At 44.0% G+C, this 18,534-nt stretch overlaps 1 protein-coding gene across 6 annotated transcripts; it reads left to right on the plus strand.

The window, feature by feature from the left end:
• The first annotated feature begins 352 nt into the window (after window positions 1-352).
• On the plus strand, window positions 353-12,033 carry znf740b (zinc finger protein 740b). Of its 6 annotated transcripts, none has more exons than XM_063208146.1 (9): window positions 353-436; window positions 1,739-1,908; window positions 2,254-2,592; window positions 3,660-3,896; window positions 6,666-6,795; window positions 6,906-6,989; window positions 7,115-7,198; window positions 8,132-8,250; window positions 8,916-12,033. In XM_063208146.1, the coding sequence occupies exons 2-9, from the start codon at window positions 1,867-1,869 to the stop codon at window positions 9,090-9,092; spliced, it is 1,212 nt and encodes a 403-aa protein (XP_063064216.1). In that variant the 5' UTR covers window positions 353-436; window positions 1,739-1,866; the 3' UTR covers window positions 9,093-12,033. The 6 variants fall into 6 exon arrangements, with proteins under 6 accessions (XP_063064216.1, XP_063064217.1, XP_063064219.1 ...); XM_063208147.1 differs by having other exon boundaries at window positions 2,254-2,562; XM_063208149.1 differs by lacking the exon at window positions 7,115-7,198.
• The last annotated feature ends 6,501 nt before the right edge of the window (window positions 12,034-18,534 follow it).

Below are 18,534 nucleotides of genomic sequence, written 5' to 3' on the forward strand. Positions count from 1 at the left end.
TCTTTTAATTATTGATACTGCATTTCCCATTTTAGTAACAACCTTTTGTATGTTTGTCCTAAAATCATTTATTGTCAAATTATGTCAACTCCTAAAAGCTGTAGTTCTTATAGTTGTTGTATCACTGTATTATTTATTTTAATGTTTAGCATTGGTTTAGAAGTTATTATTTAATTCCAAATGTAGAGTACAGCCAGTACTTGAGAAACAGGAATGAATATTGAAGAAAGTTGATCTTTCTCTCCATTGGGCCCCTCTGAACAATTTGCCCTGTCCAGCATGGCCGATTGAATGGGTCACTTACGTCACGAAATATGGTCACGTGCTGGCGCTATCCCTGGGGAGCATTTCCGGTAGCGTTTCCTGTGTTTGTAAACTGACAAAAAACTGTAAGACCGATAAGATAGACTGATCTGCAAACTACCTTAGAAGGAAGGTAAGTGATTCAAATATATTAGGTAATATACACTATTTCTTTGGGGCCTTTAAAGATATTGTATCTAACATTTATTGCAAACCTCTGACGTTTCGGCGGTCAACTCAACCACACGCCCTGTTGTTGTGTTTGTGTGGGGTTTGGGGGGTTGCTAGCAAGCTACCACATAGACTTAAAGGAACCCCTACAGAGAATTTTATCTAGCATCGTGCTACCGACTTGTGTGGTGAACTTGACCATGCAAATGTATCATATTTTGACAGAATATAACCTAGCATCCACACGTTTTATAATCGGCCTCAATAATTCGGTTAACGGATGATAGCATGTTTGATTTTAGGAGTAATTCAGTTGACCCGCCAACGTTAGCAGTAGCTCATAATAAAGGTACCTTGCTAACGGGCAAGTTAGCATTGTCTATTTTTATACCACACACCACTAAATTAAAACCATCATGCCCATGCAAGCTCACCGTTAACACAACATACGAGTAACTCATCGTAAGCTGTACATTGCGTAAAAGACAAAACGTAAATTAATGTAACACAGTTAGACATAGAGAGATGACTAGCGCTACAAACTGTTATTAGTGGTTAGGCCAGCTACGTTTTTTGCTATTCTTCACCCAAAATGTTCAGGTTGTGTGTTGTTCCGTTTTCTCATCATCATGTTTTGCTATCATGCCTTTATTTATTTGCTCATCTGCTTTCTGTCTGGCATACCGTAGGCCGATCTGTCCCTTATCTTCAACGTCAACAGTGATTGTATCCTCGTATGGCCATACTGTCGTGTAGCACCAGATCTGATTGCTGAACTATCATGCCCTGTTATAGTTTTTTGGTGCACTGGCTTAACACGGCCTCTAACACATCAATCAAACGTCTCCCTTCTTCTGTGTAGTCGATAAGTAGGCATAGTCTTTTTTTCTCCCAAATAGTAGGCAGATCTATCAGCAAATAGGCCTACACTGCCAGCCAATACACTTCCCACATTCTGGGCCTTTTAGATGTAAGTTAATGTCTGTTCATTTATTCATGTTGCACCTCACCCCCTATTGTGGCTTGATGGTGCATTGATCTATCTATGATCTATATTTCCTACTTTTTCCCCCCTTCTGAAAAGTCTTATTGTTTGCCTCAAGTAGTGGGCATATCACAGAATAAACTTGGCTTCCGTTCATCCTGACTTATCCTCTTTCTCCTAAATTCATCAAGTGGTGGGAGTGAAGTTCTCACCCCCCTACTGAGAAGATTTGGCATATGATGGTCACACACCTTCCCACCTCCTCCCCTCTGTTTCCAGGCGTGAGCCCCCCCTGATGAGTGGGGTCTGTGAGGGTCTATCACACACACTCCCTTCTGTCCTGCCCCGTCCTCAGTCTCCCCCCCTTCACACGCACTCACTACTCCCACCTCACCCCCTGCCTGGCGATGTCAAACCATAACGGCAATGTCCGAGACCATATGAAATGGGTCAGTGTTCCTTCCTCTTCTCATTGTCAGAATTTTAAGTTGCCTTGTATGTTTTGTGTTTTGTTTACATTTGTCCAACATCCATAGCTAGCCTAGTTAGATTATGTTTCTTTCGGCTGTCTTGAAGCCACTAATGCTGCTTTCTTGAAGCCTAAAGCTGTGTGCTGGTGGTACGATGGTACTATGTTTGTGTGTGTGTGATGTCTTCTCTCCTCCTCTCTTCCCTTCTCATTCATTCTCATCTCCTCTCCTTTCTCCTCTATTTTCCTTGTCCCTTGCTCCCCTCTCTTCTTCCTCTACCTCTCCACCCTCCTCCCCTCTGCATTCCCGGTTGGCTGTCTCCAGGCTGGGCTACTGGGCTGTGAGGCGGTGCTGTCTAGCATGGCTCTCATGCAGGCCAACTCCATGTCGTCTGGCGGCCACAACAACAACAACAGCAAGAAGATGGTGACACCCCTGGGGCCCGGACAGAGGGACAACCAGGAGGGGGGACACAGTCACGGCCACAGCCACGGCCATAACCACCACACTCATGGCCACGGGCATGGGCACAGCCACGGACACGGGCATAACCACGGGCACGGGCATAACCACAGCCACGGGCACGGACACAGCCACATGGTGCTGCCATCGGGAGTCAGCTGCTCGCCTGTGGTGAGACAGTCGCAGAACGCCGCGGAGCATGTATGTGCCATCGCTACCTGGCTACCTTACCTGGCTTCTCCAGCCTTTTAGCTATCCATACATCCATCCATCATGCGAGGCTGCTCTCCGTTTTGGATTGCTCTGTCTATCTATCTATCTGTCTTGTTGTCTGTCTGTCTGTCTATCTATCTTTCGCTCACTTTCTCTCTCTGTTTCACTCGTTCTCTCTGTATCTGCCTGTTGTTTGATTTTATTCTCTCATTCGCTCTGTATCCGGCTGTTGCTTGGCTTTAGTGACTGCTGGGCGATTGATTACATTGATTTATACTCCTAGCTTTTCATGCAACTTAGACTGATGATTTTTCAGTTGGTCTGCATGGAGCAATTTACAACTTTACACTAGTACAGTGGGCACATTAGTACATTACAAACTTTATTCTTGAGTCCTTTATTCTAAAGTCCTTTTTGCTGTTGTGTCACAAGCTTCCACCTCTTCCACGCTGAACACATTTTGTCTAGAGTTAATTGTGATGTAGGTCAGTGTTCCTCAACCTCTTTTTAGGCGAGGCACCCTTTCAATTCATGAAAAACCTCAAGGCACCCCAAACCGACAAGCCGTAGCATCGCATCCGATACCACAAAAGCTTAGAAAAGTAACACATTTGGAGACATCACACAACCTACGCTCGAAGTTGCAGCTGACTGGGTCGATCTATATTTTACTTTATTGTGCGTAAATGGCAGATGATTTATCAGCCACATTTCCGCGGCACCCCTGAGGGGGGCGTGCGGCACCCCAGGGTGCCCCGGCACCCCTGTTGAGAAACACTGATGTAGGTATTTCGTATAGCGTTGCACAGCAGGTTATCACTTTCTCCCAAGAAAAACGGGTAGTACGAGACTACAGAGCAAAAGTCTTTCACTAGCTGACTTTCAACTCTGTTCGGGGCACTCAGGTGAATGGCCATTATTTCCTTAATGTCAATCAGGATTAACAATCTACTTCTAGTACAGTATAATACAGTCCGATACTATCCAACACTATTGTTCTTCTACTCTTTTTTTTCTGCATTCTGTATTTTATTCTGTGTTCGCCCTCTTCCCAGATGATCCGTAAGGACGGCGAGTTCCCCTCGTCACGTCTGCTAGACGAGAAGGAGATGCGGGCCAGCCAGAGCCAGAACATGCAGCCCAAGAAGAAGCACCGCAAGTCGGGCACGCCCAACAAGCTGCGCGACCAGCAGAAACAGCAGCAGCAGCAGCCGCCACCACAGGCAAGTGCAGCGCACTGTGACTGGGAGACGGGAATAATATCGCCCAGCAAACTTGACGAGAAACCACAGGCAAGTGCACAGCAGAGCGCCTCCTCCTACAGCAATGGTGGACTTGGAATAATAACATGTAATTCACTAACCCCCTGGGCTCTTGAAGTTGTGGTGGTTGGGAAATGTGTGTTGTGAGTTGTGAACTCGTACACCAATTTGCTTGTCTGTATGCTTATATGTGCCCTTGCCTGTGTTCCTTTGTGGATGTGGCTGATTGGTCAAATGGCACTCTGTTTACATCTAACTCAACTAACTCCTGTGTTTCAACTTGGTCTAAATACAGTCATTGACTGGCATAGGAGGCCCATTTTGTATGTAGTATGAAGGACTACCATGTCATTTAGAAGTCCTGGACTGTAACGTCGTGGTCAGCAGCTCTTCTGTAGGATGGCAGCATGCTTGTCCGTATTTAGCACAGCTGCTCTAACAATCTCACTATCTACCAAAAAATGTATTTAAAAGTCCTTCAATTTCGGCTTGAGGAAGCCTGTAGGAACCCTGCAAGCTGCATGTTTCTAACTCTGGCTACGTCCTGGCTCCTAATGGGTATGGAGTTGCTCTTGAGATTGGGTGATCACCGGGTTTTAATCCTGTACTTAATTGGAAGAATATGGGCGTTGGAGTAACTACTTTGCATATGAGTGTCAGCTGTGTGCAGGGCTCTAAATTCACCTTTTTTCATCACCAGCCAAAATGGCTAGTTGATGGTAAGATAACTAGCCAAACACACACTCTCTAAAGCCGAGCTCAAACTACACGACTCGCGATTTTGTGTCCGATTTTGACGTTGGGGTGCGCCGCACACATGAAGAGAATCGCAACTGTCAGTCTCATCCCTGATCGCAACCACTGAGACAATGCCCGACATTCTATTTCCAGTCGCAAATATCAAACAGTATTTGATTTCTACAATTTGCGATCTGCGACTCTTTGAGCTGCCAAAGTTCTATCTTAGAGCGTCGGCCACGACGAGGAAATCTTTAGGCGAGTACATCTATGCAAAAAAAAGACCTAACCCCAAAAAAATTGATACAAAAGGTTTTTCAACTGATTTTGTTACCTCTAAGTGTCCTTAATAACATACTAAAATCTAGGAAAATCTGACTTCAGGAAAGGTGTCATTTTCAAGATCAAAGTTTTTTAAAATAAAGGTTACTACATGATAATTACATTGGCATGAACTAACATGTTTTCAGGATCTGTTTGTTTGGAGTGCTGTTTGGGTGGATAAAGACACTACTGCTATGATAATATCCATGTGCTGTTTGTCAGGGCACATCAGTGATGAATCATGGTGTCACTAGGTATTTTGGGTCTTTCAGCAGCTGAACTGAATAGACAGGAGCCACTACATGTGTAAGTAGAGGGCAAGGTGAAACGGTTGGTACTGGAGACAGACAATGTCCTGAAAGGAAATAGGGCTTTAGCATAGCTTTCGGGTAAGCCAGAGTAGGGCCTGTTGTAGCTTCATAGGCAAGGGTCAGGGCCTTGTATTCAATTAGGGCATGAAAAAGAGGACATGACTGGGAAACTGAGGCTATGTGGTCAGAGAATGATAGATGGTCATCAACAATGACACCTAGATTTCTTGTGGCCTTATTTGAGGCAACAGTAGCAGAATCCATATTGAGCTCGATATCATGGCAACCTAAATCTTTGGCTGGGATCACCAGCAGTGCATTTGGGCGAGTCTCAACTGAAGGTTGCATTCCTTGATACTTGTGGATAGTTCAGAGAGGCAAGCGGAAATGTGTGTGACCGTGGAGTCATCTGGCACAAAGTAACTGTGCTTCATCGGTGTAACAGTAGTATGAGAAGCTGTGAGAACAGATAACATGGCCCAGTGATGTGGTGTAAATGGCAAATAGGAGTCCCAGCACCAGCCCTTAGGACACATCTGTGGAGAGGCTATGATTTGAGGACAGCTGACCTTGCCCTTGATACATGCTAAGAATGATACCACCAGACTCAAAGAATGTCTGGAAGAACTTGAGACACATAAAACTCAATTATTTATCTAAGAGAGATGTTAAATAATCATCTTTTGAAAAAAAAAATGCTAGCTGGTGTGTCTGCACAAAGATTTTTAGATTTACTACAAAACAAAAAGATATGTCCATAATCTCTTCTGAAGATATCTTCTGGCTTACTAGAAACAAAATAAAAGAGTAATTTTGAGCTTGGCTTTTTCAGATTTTGAGGTTTTGCATTTTGAAATTTAATGCATATTTAATTAGATATAGTCCAATTACCATATTAAAACATAACATTTCAGAAAACTTGCAATACATTTTTTTCTCACAAATATGTGAGTAATCACCGGATTAAGTTTCATGGTGATATCGGCAAGCTAAATTTGTTGGCCTATTCACCTGGAGTGTCTCTTGACCCTTATAATAAGCCTATGGCAGCCATGTTGAAAAAACCCATTTCCCAAAGTCAGATTTTACTAGATTTTTAGTATGTCATTTAGCAGGTCCAACAGTAATAGAATCCATAAAAAAACCTTTTGTATCAATTTTTTTGGGGTTAAACCCTAAATGTACTCGCCTACTTGCCCGACAATCGCTTGCGATGGTCCTGGGGGGTAACGTTCCACCGAATGTCGTACGGGGTTTTTTTTTTCAGCCGAGAATCGGCACGATAGTCGTGTAGTTTGAGCCAGGCTTAATGTGTCAAAATGGCTAGTAAGTCTTTTCTACCACCCAAACTGATATTTCACCAGCATTTGGCCGGTTAGTGGGTGTTAATTTAGAGCCGTGTGTGTAATGTGATGTAATTGTTCAGATCGAGGTGCCAGACATCAGCCTGAGTGAGGAGGACCTGGCGAAGTTGCAGAAGAACTTCATCTGTGAGCACTGCTACGGAGCCTTCAGGAGCAGCTACCACCTGAAACGACACATCCTCACACACACAGGTCAGTTCTCGCCACACACAAACACACCACACACACCTCTTACACAACTGCTATGGGGCTTTCAGCGGTAGCTACCACCTGAAAAACCACACATCCTCATACACACACAGGTGAGAAGAACTTCATCTGTGAGGAGTGCTATGGGGCCTTCGGAAGCAGCTACCACCTGAAACGACACATCCTCACACACACAGGTCAGGACTCGGCACATACACCACGCTTACACACACCTCTCACTCCTCAAACACACCTCATACACACTGCTATGGGGCTTTCAGAGGTAGCTACCGTCTGAAACGACGCATCCTCATACACACAGGTGAGAAGACCTTCATCTGCGAGCACTGCTACGCGGCCTTCGGAAGCAACTACCACCTCAAGAGACACCACCTCACACACACAGGTCAGAGGTCAACAACGCACCCAAACGCACCTCCCTCATACACACACCGCACACTCCTCAAACACACTGCTGTGGGGCCTTCAGAAGCAGCTACCACCTGAAACTGCACATCCACACACACACACACACACACACACACACACACACACACACACACACACACACAGACCAGGGCTTAGCATTAACTTTTTCGCTTGCTGACCATTGTGGCTAGTGGTTTTCTCGAGTCACTAGCCATGCAGTTATTCTACTAGCCACAAATTTGATATCGTTTCTTTTTTTCTTTATCATGACCCTGTATATCTAACCTCAGCAGATGAGGCGCTAAAGCAAAAAGATAAGTGCTTTCTACAAACAATTGATACTCAAGGGGCAAAGTGCAGAATATAGGCTATTCTGATATGTCGTACCATAGAATAAGCTACCTGCCAAATTGGCTAGTGACTCTGAAATAATTTCCAGCCAAGTTTTACTAGCATTTTAGCTACTTATCTCTCACATACAGGCTATTGACCATGGTGTAGTCCTGAACCACTTTTACATCACATCTTACACACAAGCTCACTCCTCCACCACACAACTTTCACTGATGAATCTCTCACACTGTAGCACTGTAGATTCCCCAAAACCAACATTCATCACACGGATTAAACTCCAAGGCACTCCCATCAACAAAATGTTTAATTTAAGCCTTAATTGTCTTTCCTTGGTCATTTTAAAACCTTGCCTTCTTCAGGGAGTCAAACAGCAGTCACTTCAAAGGAGAGGTTACCAGTCCAGGAAGTGCTCCAAGACCAAACGTTTTTTTTTTTGCTATTGCATTTACGATTGTGTCGGGTGTTGTAGTGTAGTATCAAAACTACCATATTTTTTCCGATCTTGGGATGCCGAAAGTGAAGTTGAGCTTTATCCGTTATGTGTGTGTTGTTACAGGAGAGAAGCCTTTTAGCTGTGACATGTGTGACATGCGGTTCATCCAGCGCTACCACCTGGAGAGACACAAGAGGGTGCACAGCGGGGAGAAACCTTACCAGTGCGACCGCTGCCACCAGGTCAGACATGGAAGCCAGAACATACTGACAGGCTGGTCTTTCTGGACAGAAATCTGTCCATTTAAGTGTCATGCTATTCCCTCTTACATAATTATTTACAATTCAGTTTTATTTTCTTCATCCCTTATATAATTCATTCTTGGTTATATTTCATTTTGGCATAATTTAAAAGAAAATTCAGCAAAAAATCAATAATCGGGATTCCGATTTTGACCCAAATAATCGTGATTATGATTTTTTTTCCATAATCGTGCAGGCCTAATGTAATGGCATTCTTTAGAAGAAAGTATTTTGTAGTTTATAGTTTTGTAGAACATACAAATACAGGGGGGAAGCATTTTGATACAAAATTACGTGTAATTCACTTACGTGTACATGCAATACGGAAGGCAAAATACAATTTTGTATTTCAAAATGTACATGTATTTTAAGTATAGATGCAATAGCAATGCTGTCCATCCCAGAAATAATGGCTGTATTGTTTTTTTTTCCTGCACTGTTTTTCTTTTGTGTCTGTGACTATGTGCTTTTCGTGTTCTTTAAGCAGACCAAGATAAAAAAAAAGTACTTAATATACTTTGCTATACAGTAGTCGGCTATTAACCTGGCTTGAAATGTCTTGCTAAATGGCGTTGCCTCTACTCGTCATTCCCGTCCCCCTGCAGAACTTCTCCCGTACGGACCGTCTGCTGCGGCACCGGCGCCTGTGCTCGGTGGGCATCGCCAAGGAGGAGAGCCCGTCGTGCTGCGACGGCCGCCCCTACTCCGCCGAGCCCCCCAGCGGCCAGCACCCGTCCTCCTGGAGCCCCCTGCCCTCCCCCAACGGGCGCCTGGCTGTCTGACAGCCCCTCTCTGCACCCGCAGAACACAACCAGCTAGCCTGTCTGTCACCAGCCACTACCACCACCACCACCACCAGCCCTACGTCCTCCACACCTTCATCAGGATCGTCATCACCGTCATCATCATCCTCGTCATCCTCATCATCACCACTACTAGAACCAGAGGAGTCACTCCTGTTACCAAAACTAGAACCAGACGAGCTGCTACTGGTACCGAAACTAGAACCGGATGAGTTGCTCCTGGTACCGAAACTAGAACCCGAGGAGCCTCTGTTGATCCCGGTACCGGAGCAGCCGTCGCGCTCCCTCGATCCCTCCATCCCACCAGCCATACAGCTCTCCCTCACACTCTGACAGCACAAGGTTGCCATGGAGATAGTTTGGCAAGCACAGATACACATATACAGACACAGACATAAATGTACACATGGACATAAACCTCCACACACACACACACACACACACACACACACACACACACACACACACACACACACACACACACACACACACACACACACACACACACACACAGCCAGTTGTCAAAGGTGAAGCTCCATCCAGTGGACCAGGCCACAGCAGGCCAGCTGGTTGCCGTCGTGGTGCATAATATACACTAGATCCAGATGGACTGTTAGTCAGTCAGTCTCTCCCTCCCACCCCTCATTCAGACTTGATGGGATGGCCTGTTATTCGGTCAGTATCCTGCCCACCCTTCATCTATTCTAGACTGATGGGACGGACTGTTCTTCAGTCAATCCCGTTTCTTCCTCCCATTCAGACTGACGAACAATGCAGATGTTTTCTTTTTTCTTCTTTTTTTTTTAACTCATTGTTAACAGACATCTCAACAACAACAACAAAAAACTCTTTCACGGTCACTACTACTAGTTTGTTACATAGTTGGTACTGATGAAGCTAGATTTTTTCTGGACGAGCTCAATTGTGTTGTCACATCATTGGCAATAATGTCTTCTTCTTCACCCCTTGTGAACTTTCATGGTAAATAGTAAATGTTTCAGTTGGAAAGCTGCCGCGGGTGAAATGTTCCGGAACATTCTTTGGCAGTTGCGTGGGAGCTGCTGAGGTTTCTACGTGTCTGCCTGTTGGAGTCAGAACTCTGTGCACCTGACCGGCTCCTAGAACCATCTGGAGACATACAGCTGGACAGCTGCATGGTGTTCCCACCTCCCACCACTCTCTCTATCATGGAAAATAAGGAACCCTGCTGATACTGACGACTGCAGACAGCGAGAACACGCAGTAGAATGAAACGTGGCCTTCATTTTGACCTGTTAAGAAGAATTCACAACCCCCTCTCTTAATTCATTTCTCTCTCTCTCTATCGCTCTCTTTCTCTCGCTCTCGCTCTCTCTCTCTTTCTCTCTCTCTCTCTCTCTCTCTCTCTCTCTCTCTCTCTGTCTCTCTCTGTTTGCAGTGATCCAGTTGCTCTTAACTGAAACGGTGTTTGTAGATCCAGTTCTTGTTACTGTGAGCGTGGTAGACAACAATACTAATGTTACTCCTGAAGGGAAGGTTTGATGCTCACTGACTCCAGTTATTGACTGGCAGATGGAGCAGAGACTCTTAAAAGATGGACAGCTGCCAAGTGCCATTGATTACTTATTGATTTCACCCCTCACCCACCTGCCTGGCCAACTAATAGGAAGCCTTCATTGCTGTCTTTTATGTTTTTGTTTTGTTGTGTCTTGAGTTCTCGGTAACTTGTGGTTCATGGTTGTTTTAAATGGAAAAGATTCAGACACTTGTGCCCACTTTGCATATTGAAGTCGGGCTTCTAGAGTGATATTGTTGAGATTGTAGCGGTGCCATTGCTCAAATGATGGTTAAGTCATGGCAATGGGGCACCTAAGTCACGCCCTCTACTTCCTGGTTCATGGGGCAGAGGGAGTCAAAAAATGATTACTGGGCTTGAAAATGAGTGATTTTTGGATTTGTGGTACATAGGTGGAGGTCCAAGGTTTGGATTGGTGTCAAAAAAACACTAATTTTCAAGCCCAGTAATTATTTTTTGACTCCCCCCTGCCCCATGAACCAGGAAGTAGAGGGCGTGACTTAGGTGCCCCATTCAACGCAGACTATAGACACCAGTGGGGGTATTCCAGAGAACAGGTCCTCCCTGTATATGTTAATACTGAGTAGCTGATAATCTGGCTAATAGATGAGTCTTCTGACTTCTTTGTCATGGTGAAACAAAGTCCAACTGGTCATTTATTAGAAGATTTACAACTTACGTTTAGAGTGAACTTGGTTATTATTTAATCATGTTTTCGGAATATCCCTGATACAGTTTTAATTAGTTTTATTTTATTATTTTTCCCAAAAGCACTGGATTCATGAAGCCAAAACTAGGCAAGACCTGCTCTCTTATAGGTGTGTCCTCCATTTCGTAGATCACTGCTATTTGTTTAATTTAAGACTGCTTTTTTTTCTTTTCCTGATCAGTGTTGTATGAAGTCAGTGTAGGTCACGTACCAGGTGATGGCTATTAGCTCCTTGCTCAGACCACAGGCCGTTCCTTTTTACCTGCTGAATTTTAAGTTAATATATATTTTTTTAACTTTCAAAAGAAGAAAAAAAAACAATATTCTTAGAACATGTAGAGTAGAGAGAAAATAGTAGGATGTTCTTGTTTTCTTTTTTTATTGTTTTGGTTTTTAGAAAGTAGTTTTGCATGACATTTAAACATCCCCTGGACTGTACAGCAAAAAGACTTTTTGTTCCTTAACTTTCTTTTTCTTTTTTAAAGGAAAAAAAATGTATTCGGGTAAACATTTTTGTTTTTGTTTGAAAAAAAAAAAAAGTCTGATTAATTTCATTTCTGTTGCTCCTAAACAATGAAGTGAATGACCCTAGAGTAGCCAGTGAACATTTTAGGGCCCAAAACAGAAACTAAATAAAGTGTTTCCCTCTTTTTAAAGCCGTTTGCTCCCTGTCTGTGCATTGACCTTACTGTTTCACGTTACAATTTCTGGTCTTTTCAGATAATTCAAAAATGTGTATACCGGTTGTTCCATCTAACACACAGGATTTTTTACGAGTATCACATACATGTAAGTACTCATAAAGGGTTGAAAAATACACAACTGGAAAAAACTAAAAGGTAACCAATATAATAATAATGATTACATACACAAGTATTAATTCAGCGGGCTTGCAGAGCAAGAGCTTCTAGTAATCTCTAAGTACAGTTTATACTTGCTTGCTTGCTTGTTTCTCTTGTGCAGGTCAGTAAAAATAGAAAATGGATTTCCTCCAAGGCCTTTTGAGATAGAGACACTGTTCAAACACAAAAAAACGTCCGGCTCGGCTTGGAGATCATTTGCTCTGCTATAGCGTGTCCGTGTCTCTTGTCGTTTTTCTGTTTTTGGCTATTTTGTGCAAGTTTGGGTCCCCATAGAAAACAATGGACGGAACCATCATGCAAAGCATTCCAGCCCTCTAGAGATCAGAGTGCAGGAAGCTTTTTTGTTCATAAAACATTAACACTTTCACCTAGAAGTTTAGTTGACGCGTTGTTAGCGAGCTCTAGAAGACGACTCCAAACGGTGAAAAGATGTCCCAACTCCCATTACTTTTTAAATGGCAGTTGTGTAAAAATTGCTGAGCTGGCCCAATGGCTTTTCCTTTTTATTTTTGAAGTGCCTTTCTGAAGAGGTCAGCACATCTTCCACAAGAGGTCCATTTGTGACCCATTGTAACCTATAAACTTCATTCAAGGACTGTTAGAAAGATCACACGTATGACTCCAATCTGCGAGCAGGACATGTGGCAATTCTTTTTAGTTTTTTTTTCAACGGCAAGCTAAAAACTAGAAACTGTTGTGATTCTGCCCTCTGCCATAGAGTACATACTAACTGCCATACAATCAGAACAGGTGCTGCCAATAAAGGGTTCCATCCATTGACAGTAGATATATTCTATAGATTCTATTTATCTCAATGGTTCCATCTCAACTGTCACATTCTCTCAACATTCTATTCTTAACGAGCACCTGCACTCTTGAATTCTACTGTTCAGCTCTTCAATGCAATATGATATTGTCTTGCTGGAACATTTATAACAGCCAGCTGCTTGGCTCAATGGTTAAGGTGCTGGATCAGAGATATGGAGGTTATGAGTTCAAATCCCACTTGGACCCATGTTGGTTTTCAAAATTATATCATATGCAGTGTTCCTTAGCCAACTTTAAATAGCATGTACCGGTATGTCATTTAGTATCAATGGCAAAGGTGCTGGATTAGAGATATGGAGGTTGTGAGTTCGAATCCCACTCGGACCCATGTTGATTTTCAAAATTATATCATATGCAGTGTTCCTTAGCCAACTTAAAATAGCATTTATGTCATTTAGTATCAATGGCAAAGACGCTGGATTAGAGATATGGAGGTTGTGAGTTCGAATCTCACTCGGACCCATGTTGATTTTCAAAATTATATCATATGCAGTGTTCCTTAGCCAACTTTAAATAGCATGTATGCCATTTAGTATATCCCCAAAAGGCGGAGCTACAACACTTTCAAGATGGCTGAATCCAAGATGGCTGAATTATCTAGCCCATAACTTCTGACTGGGTGGATGGATTTTTCCCACATTTCATTTTCTTTTTTTTGTTTTCTCAATAGTAGTTTGTTTTTAATTGAGGTATAGAGATATCAATATAACATAATATAAAACTGCTCAGCTCTGCCCCAAAAGGCAAGCCCACTTCCAGCATTTTCTGCGAGAATGCAATCTAGTTATACTTGCAATGCAATACAATGCCATTTTTTTTTTCAAAGCAAATTTTTACATCTCTCAATTACCTATTAAGGGCTGAAGCAATACATATCCAACATGAGACCCCTATAACGGTAACCAACACCGTAATTATACACAATTATAAACGACAATTGTGATGAAATACAAAGCATACCATGTTATTCCTTGTTTGTCTACTCTACTGTGTCTATCACGTCTACGGTTCTGCATCTGAGAAATGTATTACCAGCAGGGGGCTCATGTGACTGCAGTCTGGCAGACACGGCTCTGTAGTGCGGCGCAGTGCTGACGACTGAGCAGTCAACTGGAGCCCCATTTGAAATAGTTACTAGCCTCAATAGTTTATTCAGACTTTGTAATTTATTTATTTATTTATTCCAAGAAGGTCAACAATAGGCATGAAAATGTCACTATTGAGTGACAGCTTGAGAAGGTCCTCTTATAGAAATCCCAGTTGTTTTAATAACTAACACTAGATGGAGCTCTATACCAGAACATCAAGCACCACTTCCAAGTCCTAAGTACTGCTGTCCTAGCCTGGTTCCTACCAGACCTCTGTGTGTGTGCTCTGGAGCCCCCTGGTGGCGCTCCACACACACACATCGGTCTAGGAGCATGTGGCAGGATTCAATTTCTGGACTCAAAAAATAATGCCAAGCATTTATCGCTTCAATATCACTGGCAGCTCGCATTGAGGAGTCACAGGACATATTATAGACTATATTGACGCTTTAGAGATCAACAGAAAACGGTTTTGAAAGAATTTGTTGATATTGAAGCAATAAATGCTGCGATTATTTTTTTGACTGTGGAAATGGAATCCTGCTACATGCTCCCAGACCTAGTAGTGGAGCTCACAAAGCTGTGCGGAACTACAGGTCGGGCAAGAACCAGGCAACTGCTGTCCCCCCCTGAACAATATATCTCAGTACCAGTCATAATATGAAACATTTTTCTGTCTCCAGGCTTTTCAGACATACAAATGCACTAGAGAGGGTTACTGAACTTGGTTGTTTTTTTTTTTCTTCTTCAGGAAGTGTTGATTTCACAATACCTCCAATTACTAAAGGGAAGTCGAGCTAGTGAGGCAAGGGCCTTGACCATGCTCCTTCTGAGAGCAATTGCATTATGGGTGCTGATGAAACACAACAGTGAAAGTGGCAAACAGGGTTCATGGACCTCATATCAAGTACTTCATGTCAAATATCTTGAGACACATTTTGCCCCAGAGGGTCTGTATTAAGCATGGAATGTCGTAGTTGTCAAATCTGGTAGTAACAGTGTATCTTCTACATCTGTAAGTGTCTGATGCTTGTGCAATAAATGGTCGTAAACACACAGGCATGAACTAAATAAAAAGTTTTCTGGTTTTCAAAGGGAACCACGACACTAACCCTATTGAACTTGGAGGCCGTAATGGTTGGCCAGCTTTGACATTCATGTCAGACGAAATTGGACAAAGTGTTGCCGGCAAGCAGCACAGCACAGCTGTCAAATGGGGGGGAGTTGCTAAAACTGTGCGGGAGCTAGACAACTTAAGGCAGCTGCTACTCTGACTGCAGCCAGAGCAAAGCGCTGGCTAAATCTTCGCTGATCGCGTTTGACGTCATATGCAGCCAGCAGTATAGCCAGCCAACCAGCCAGGGGACAGCTACTACAGTCAGGGGAGCGGCGGGATGGGGGTGGGGACAAAGGAGTCAGTTGTCCAGGGCCCATGGAGAGAGGAGGCACATCGTATGCAGGGCTCTAAATAAACACCGGCCAAATGATGGTGACATTTCAGTTTGGCTGGTAGAAAAGACCAACTTACTATCCACTTTGACCCATTAGTGAGTGTGTGTTTGGCTGGTAAGGTTAACATCTACTAGCAATATTGGCTAGTGATGAAAAAAGTTAATTTAGAGTGCTGATCGTATGTATTGAGGGGAGGGGGGGCTTTCAGAAGACTTTGTCCCCGGGCCCGGCCAAAGCTGTCAGTGGCCCTGGTTACAGTAGACAGCCAGCCAAGTGTCCAGACAGCCAAGTGGACGACCAGCCAGCCAGCCAACTGTAATGAGGTCACTGTCTGGACAGTAATTTGACTTTAGTAAGCCAATGTACTACAAACACACATTTTGGACACTGATATCCCCAAGTCTCCTGTGCCTGGTAGCATGTTCAAGTTCTCCTCCTGTAGCTAACGGCTGCAGAGCTGGACGCCTACAGTGACATGCATACGCTGCAGCTGTTGGGTCTTGGGTTTAAACGTGTGTGTGTGGGTGGGTGTGTGCACGAGAGAGAGAAAGAGAAAGATAGAGAGTGAACAAGAGAGAGGGTGAGAGAGAGAGAGCAGAAGCATGTATGAGAGAACGTGTACAGAGGTGTTTATGAGAGAAAGTCTGGGTTGTTTGGGAGTGAGTATGATTCCGAGCCGCGTGTGTGTGTGTGTGTGTGTGTGTGTGTGTGTGTGTGTTTGTGTGTGTGCCTGTACCTGAAAGAGAGAGAGAGAGAGACAGAAAGTATGAGGGAGGGAGTATGAGTGAAATAGGGGGAGTCTGTGGTAAGGTTTTGTGTATGTGTGTGCATGTGTGTGTGCTGTACGTGCAGGCATGTGTTGGTGTGTGTGTGCATGTGCATGTGTGTGTGCCTCTGTACGTGCAGGCATGTGTTGGTGTGTTGTGTGGGTGTGTGATATCTGTGCATGTGTGGGTGCGCCCTGTCGTGGCGGGAGGAAGGGAGAGAGGGAGTATGTGTGGCCTTTCGTGTGTGCATCTGTGTGGGCGTGTGTCCGTGCGTGCGTGAGTGCGTGTGGGAGGGAGGGAGGGAGGATGTGTGGCCCTTCCTCTGCCCCCTGTAGCCATCCCTACAGCCAGGCAGCCAGGGGTGATTTACGGGGCCCCCGGGGGGGCCGGGGCACTTAGCCAAGCCAGGGCCTCTGCAACGCAGCAGCAATAGCAGAGCTCAGCATAGCACAGCAAAGCAAAGTCGAAAAAGGAGGGCAAAAAGATCCATACATACTGAAGAGTAGTATAGAGGAGATTCGCTCCCTGTCTCTGACTCTCTCTTTCTCTCTCTCTCTCTCTCTCTCTCTCTCTCTCTCTGTCTCTCTCTCTAAATGAGGGTCTCTGCAACAGCACAACACAGCAGAGCTCAGCATAGCACTGAAGAAAGCAGAATGGTGTGCCGCACTGTCTGTCTGTCTGTCTGTCTGTCTGTCTGTCTGTCTGTCTGTCTGTCTGTCTGTCTGTCTCTGTCTTTTATGCTTTTAGGGGCCAATTCTGGCAGGGTTACATGTTTGTGTGTGTGTGTGTGTGTCTGTGTGTCTGTGTGTGTGTGTGTTCACTTTACTTGACTTGGCTTGACTACAGTGTTCTGTCCTCCTCCTGAGGGACACTACGGTAAGAAAGGAACCATTAAAGACACACTGAGCATTTTCCGTGTAGGTCGGCCAACAGGTTGAAAGGTCAAAGTACAGAACAGAAAAATGGGTGCTTCTCTTAACTCGCCAACACTTTTTGCACACTGGCAGAGCAAACTTTGTAGAGTAGATTTTATATAATTTAGCTTGTCTATGACCTTGCTTGCAAGTCTTTCTGGATAAACGCAGGGTAATATTGTATTTAGCTTATTTAGGAACTCATTTTGAAGTCTCTCTGCATAATAGCATCTCCTCCTAAGTGTAATATAAGGTACTGCAGTATCTTTAAAAATGGCAAATCACTCGTAAAAAGTACCCAATTACAGTAACTTGAATGTCTGTCTGCCTGTCTCTTAGGACACCTAGGTGAGGGCCTCTGCAACAGCACAGCAGAGAAGAGCAAAGTCAAAATAGGGGGTCAAAAAGATTCATACATACAGAACATGAAGAGAGCACCATAGAATGCCTGTCTTTTTGCCTGCCTGACTGACTTGACTTGTAAGCTTTAATGTCCTTCAATTTTAAAAGGCAATTTGTGTTACAGCACAGCAGAATGACATAAAACATATAGGCCTACAATAAAAGACGATTACAGTACAACACAATAAAATAAAGACATATAAGTTAATAAATACATAAATAAATACAGACCACAGGCCAAATGCATTCGATACACAAGGGGATTGCTACAAAGTATAAAGAGGTCGCCACACTGTGCAAGTGAGGACACAAGACCAGGTATCCTTCTGATAGCACAGCATAGCAAAGCAGAAAAGAAGAGAGCACAGCACATCACAGTCAAAAAAGATCCACTGCAGAGAGCAGTGTAGAATGGTGACTCTGTCTTTCTGTCTATGTCTCTCTCTGCAAGTCTGGCCATAAGAGAAAGCATCCATCAGAGGGCACAGCACAGCAGAGGTGCCTGATGAGGAGAGCAGAGCGACCATGATGAGCAGCACATGATCAGCCAATATGAACATAGTGTACCTCACTGCCTAAGGTGGGCTGAGTAAGGGCAAAGGTGGGGGAGAGAGGGGACAGGGGTTCAAAATGGTCCATACACATGGAGGACAGCAATTTTGATTAGCCTCTCTCTCTCTCTGTCTGTCTGTCTGTCTGTCTCTCTGTCTGTCTGTCTGTCTGTCTGTCTGTCTGTCTGTCTGTCTGTCTGTCTGTCTGTCTGTCTGTCTGTCTCTCTCTCTGTCTCTCTCTCTCTCTCTCTCTCTCTCTCTCTCTCTCTCTCTCTCTCTCTCTCTCTCTCTC

Source organism: Engraulis encrasicolus, chromosome 10 (assembly GCF_034702125.1).
Source record: "Engraulis encrasicolus isolate BLACKSEA-1 chromosome 10, IST_EnEncr_1.0, whole genome shotgun sequence".
Taxonomy (NCBI): domain Eukaryota; kingdom Metazoa; phylum Chordata; class Actinopteri; order Clupeiformes; family Engraulidae; genus Engraulis; species Engraulis encrasicolus.

Excerpts from the sequence above, each read along its gene's own strand:
- znf740b (XM_063208146.1), top strand. The coding sequence starts at position 1,867 with ATGTCAAACCATAACGGCAATGTCCGAGACCATATGAAATGG. Across the intron at positions 6,796-6,905 it reads ACACATCCTCACACACACAG|GTGAGAAGAACTTCATCTGT; the intron begins GTCAGTTCTCGC and ends ATACACACACAG. Across the intron at positions 7,199-8,131 it reads ACACCACCTCACACACACAG|GAGAGAAGCCTTTTAGCTGT; the intron begins GTCAGAGGTCAA and ends GTGTTGTTACAG.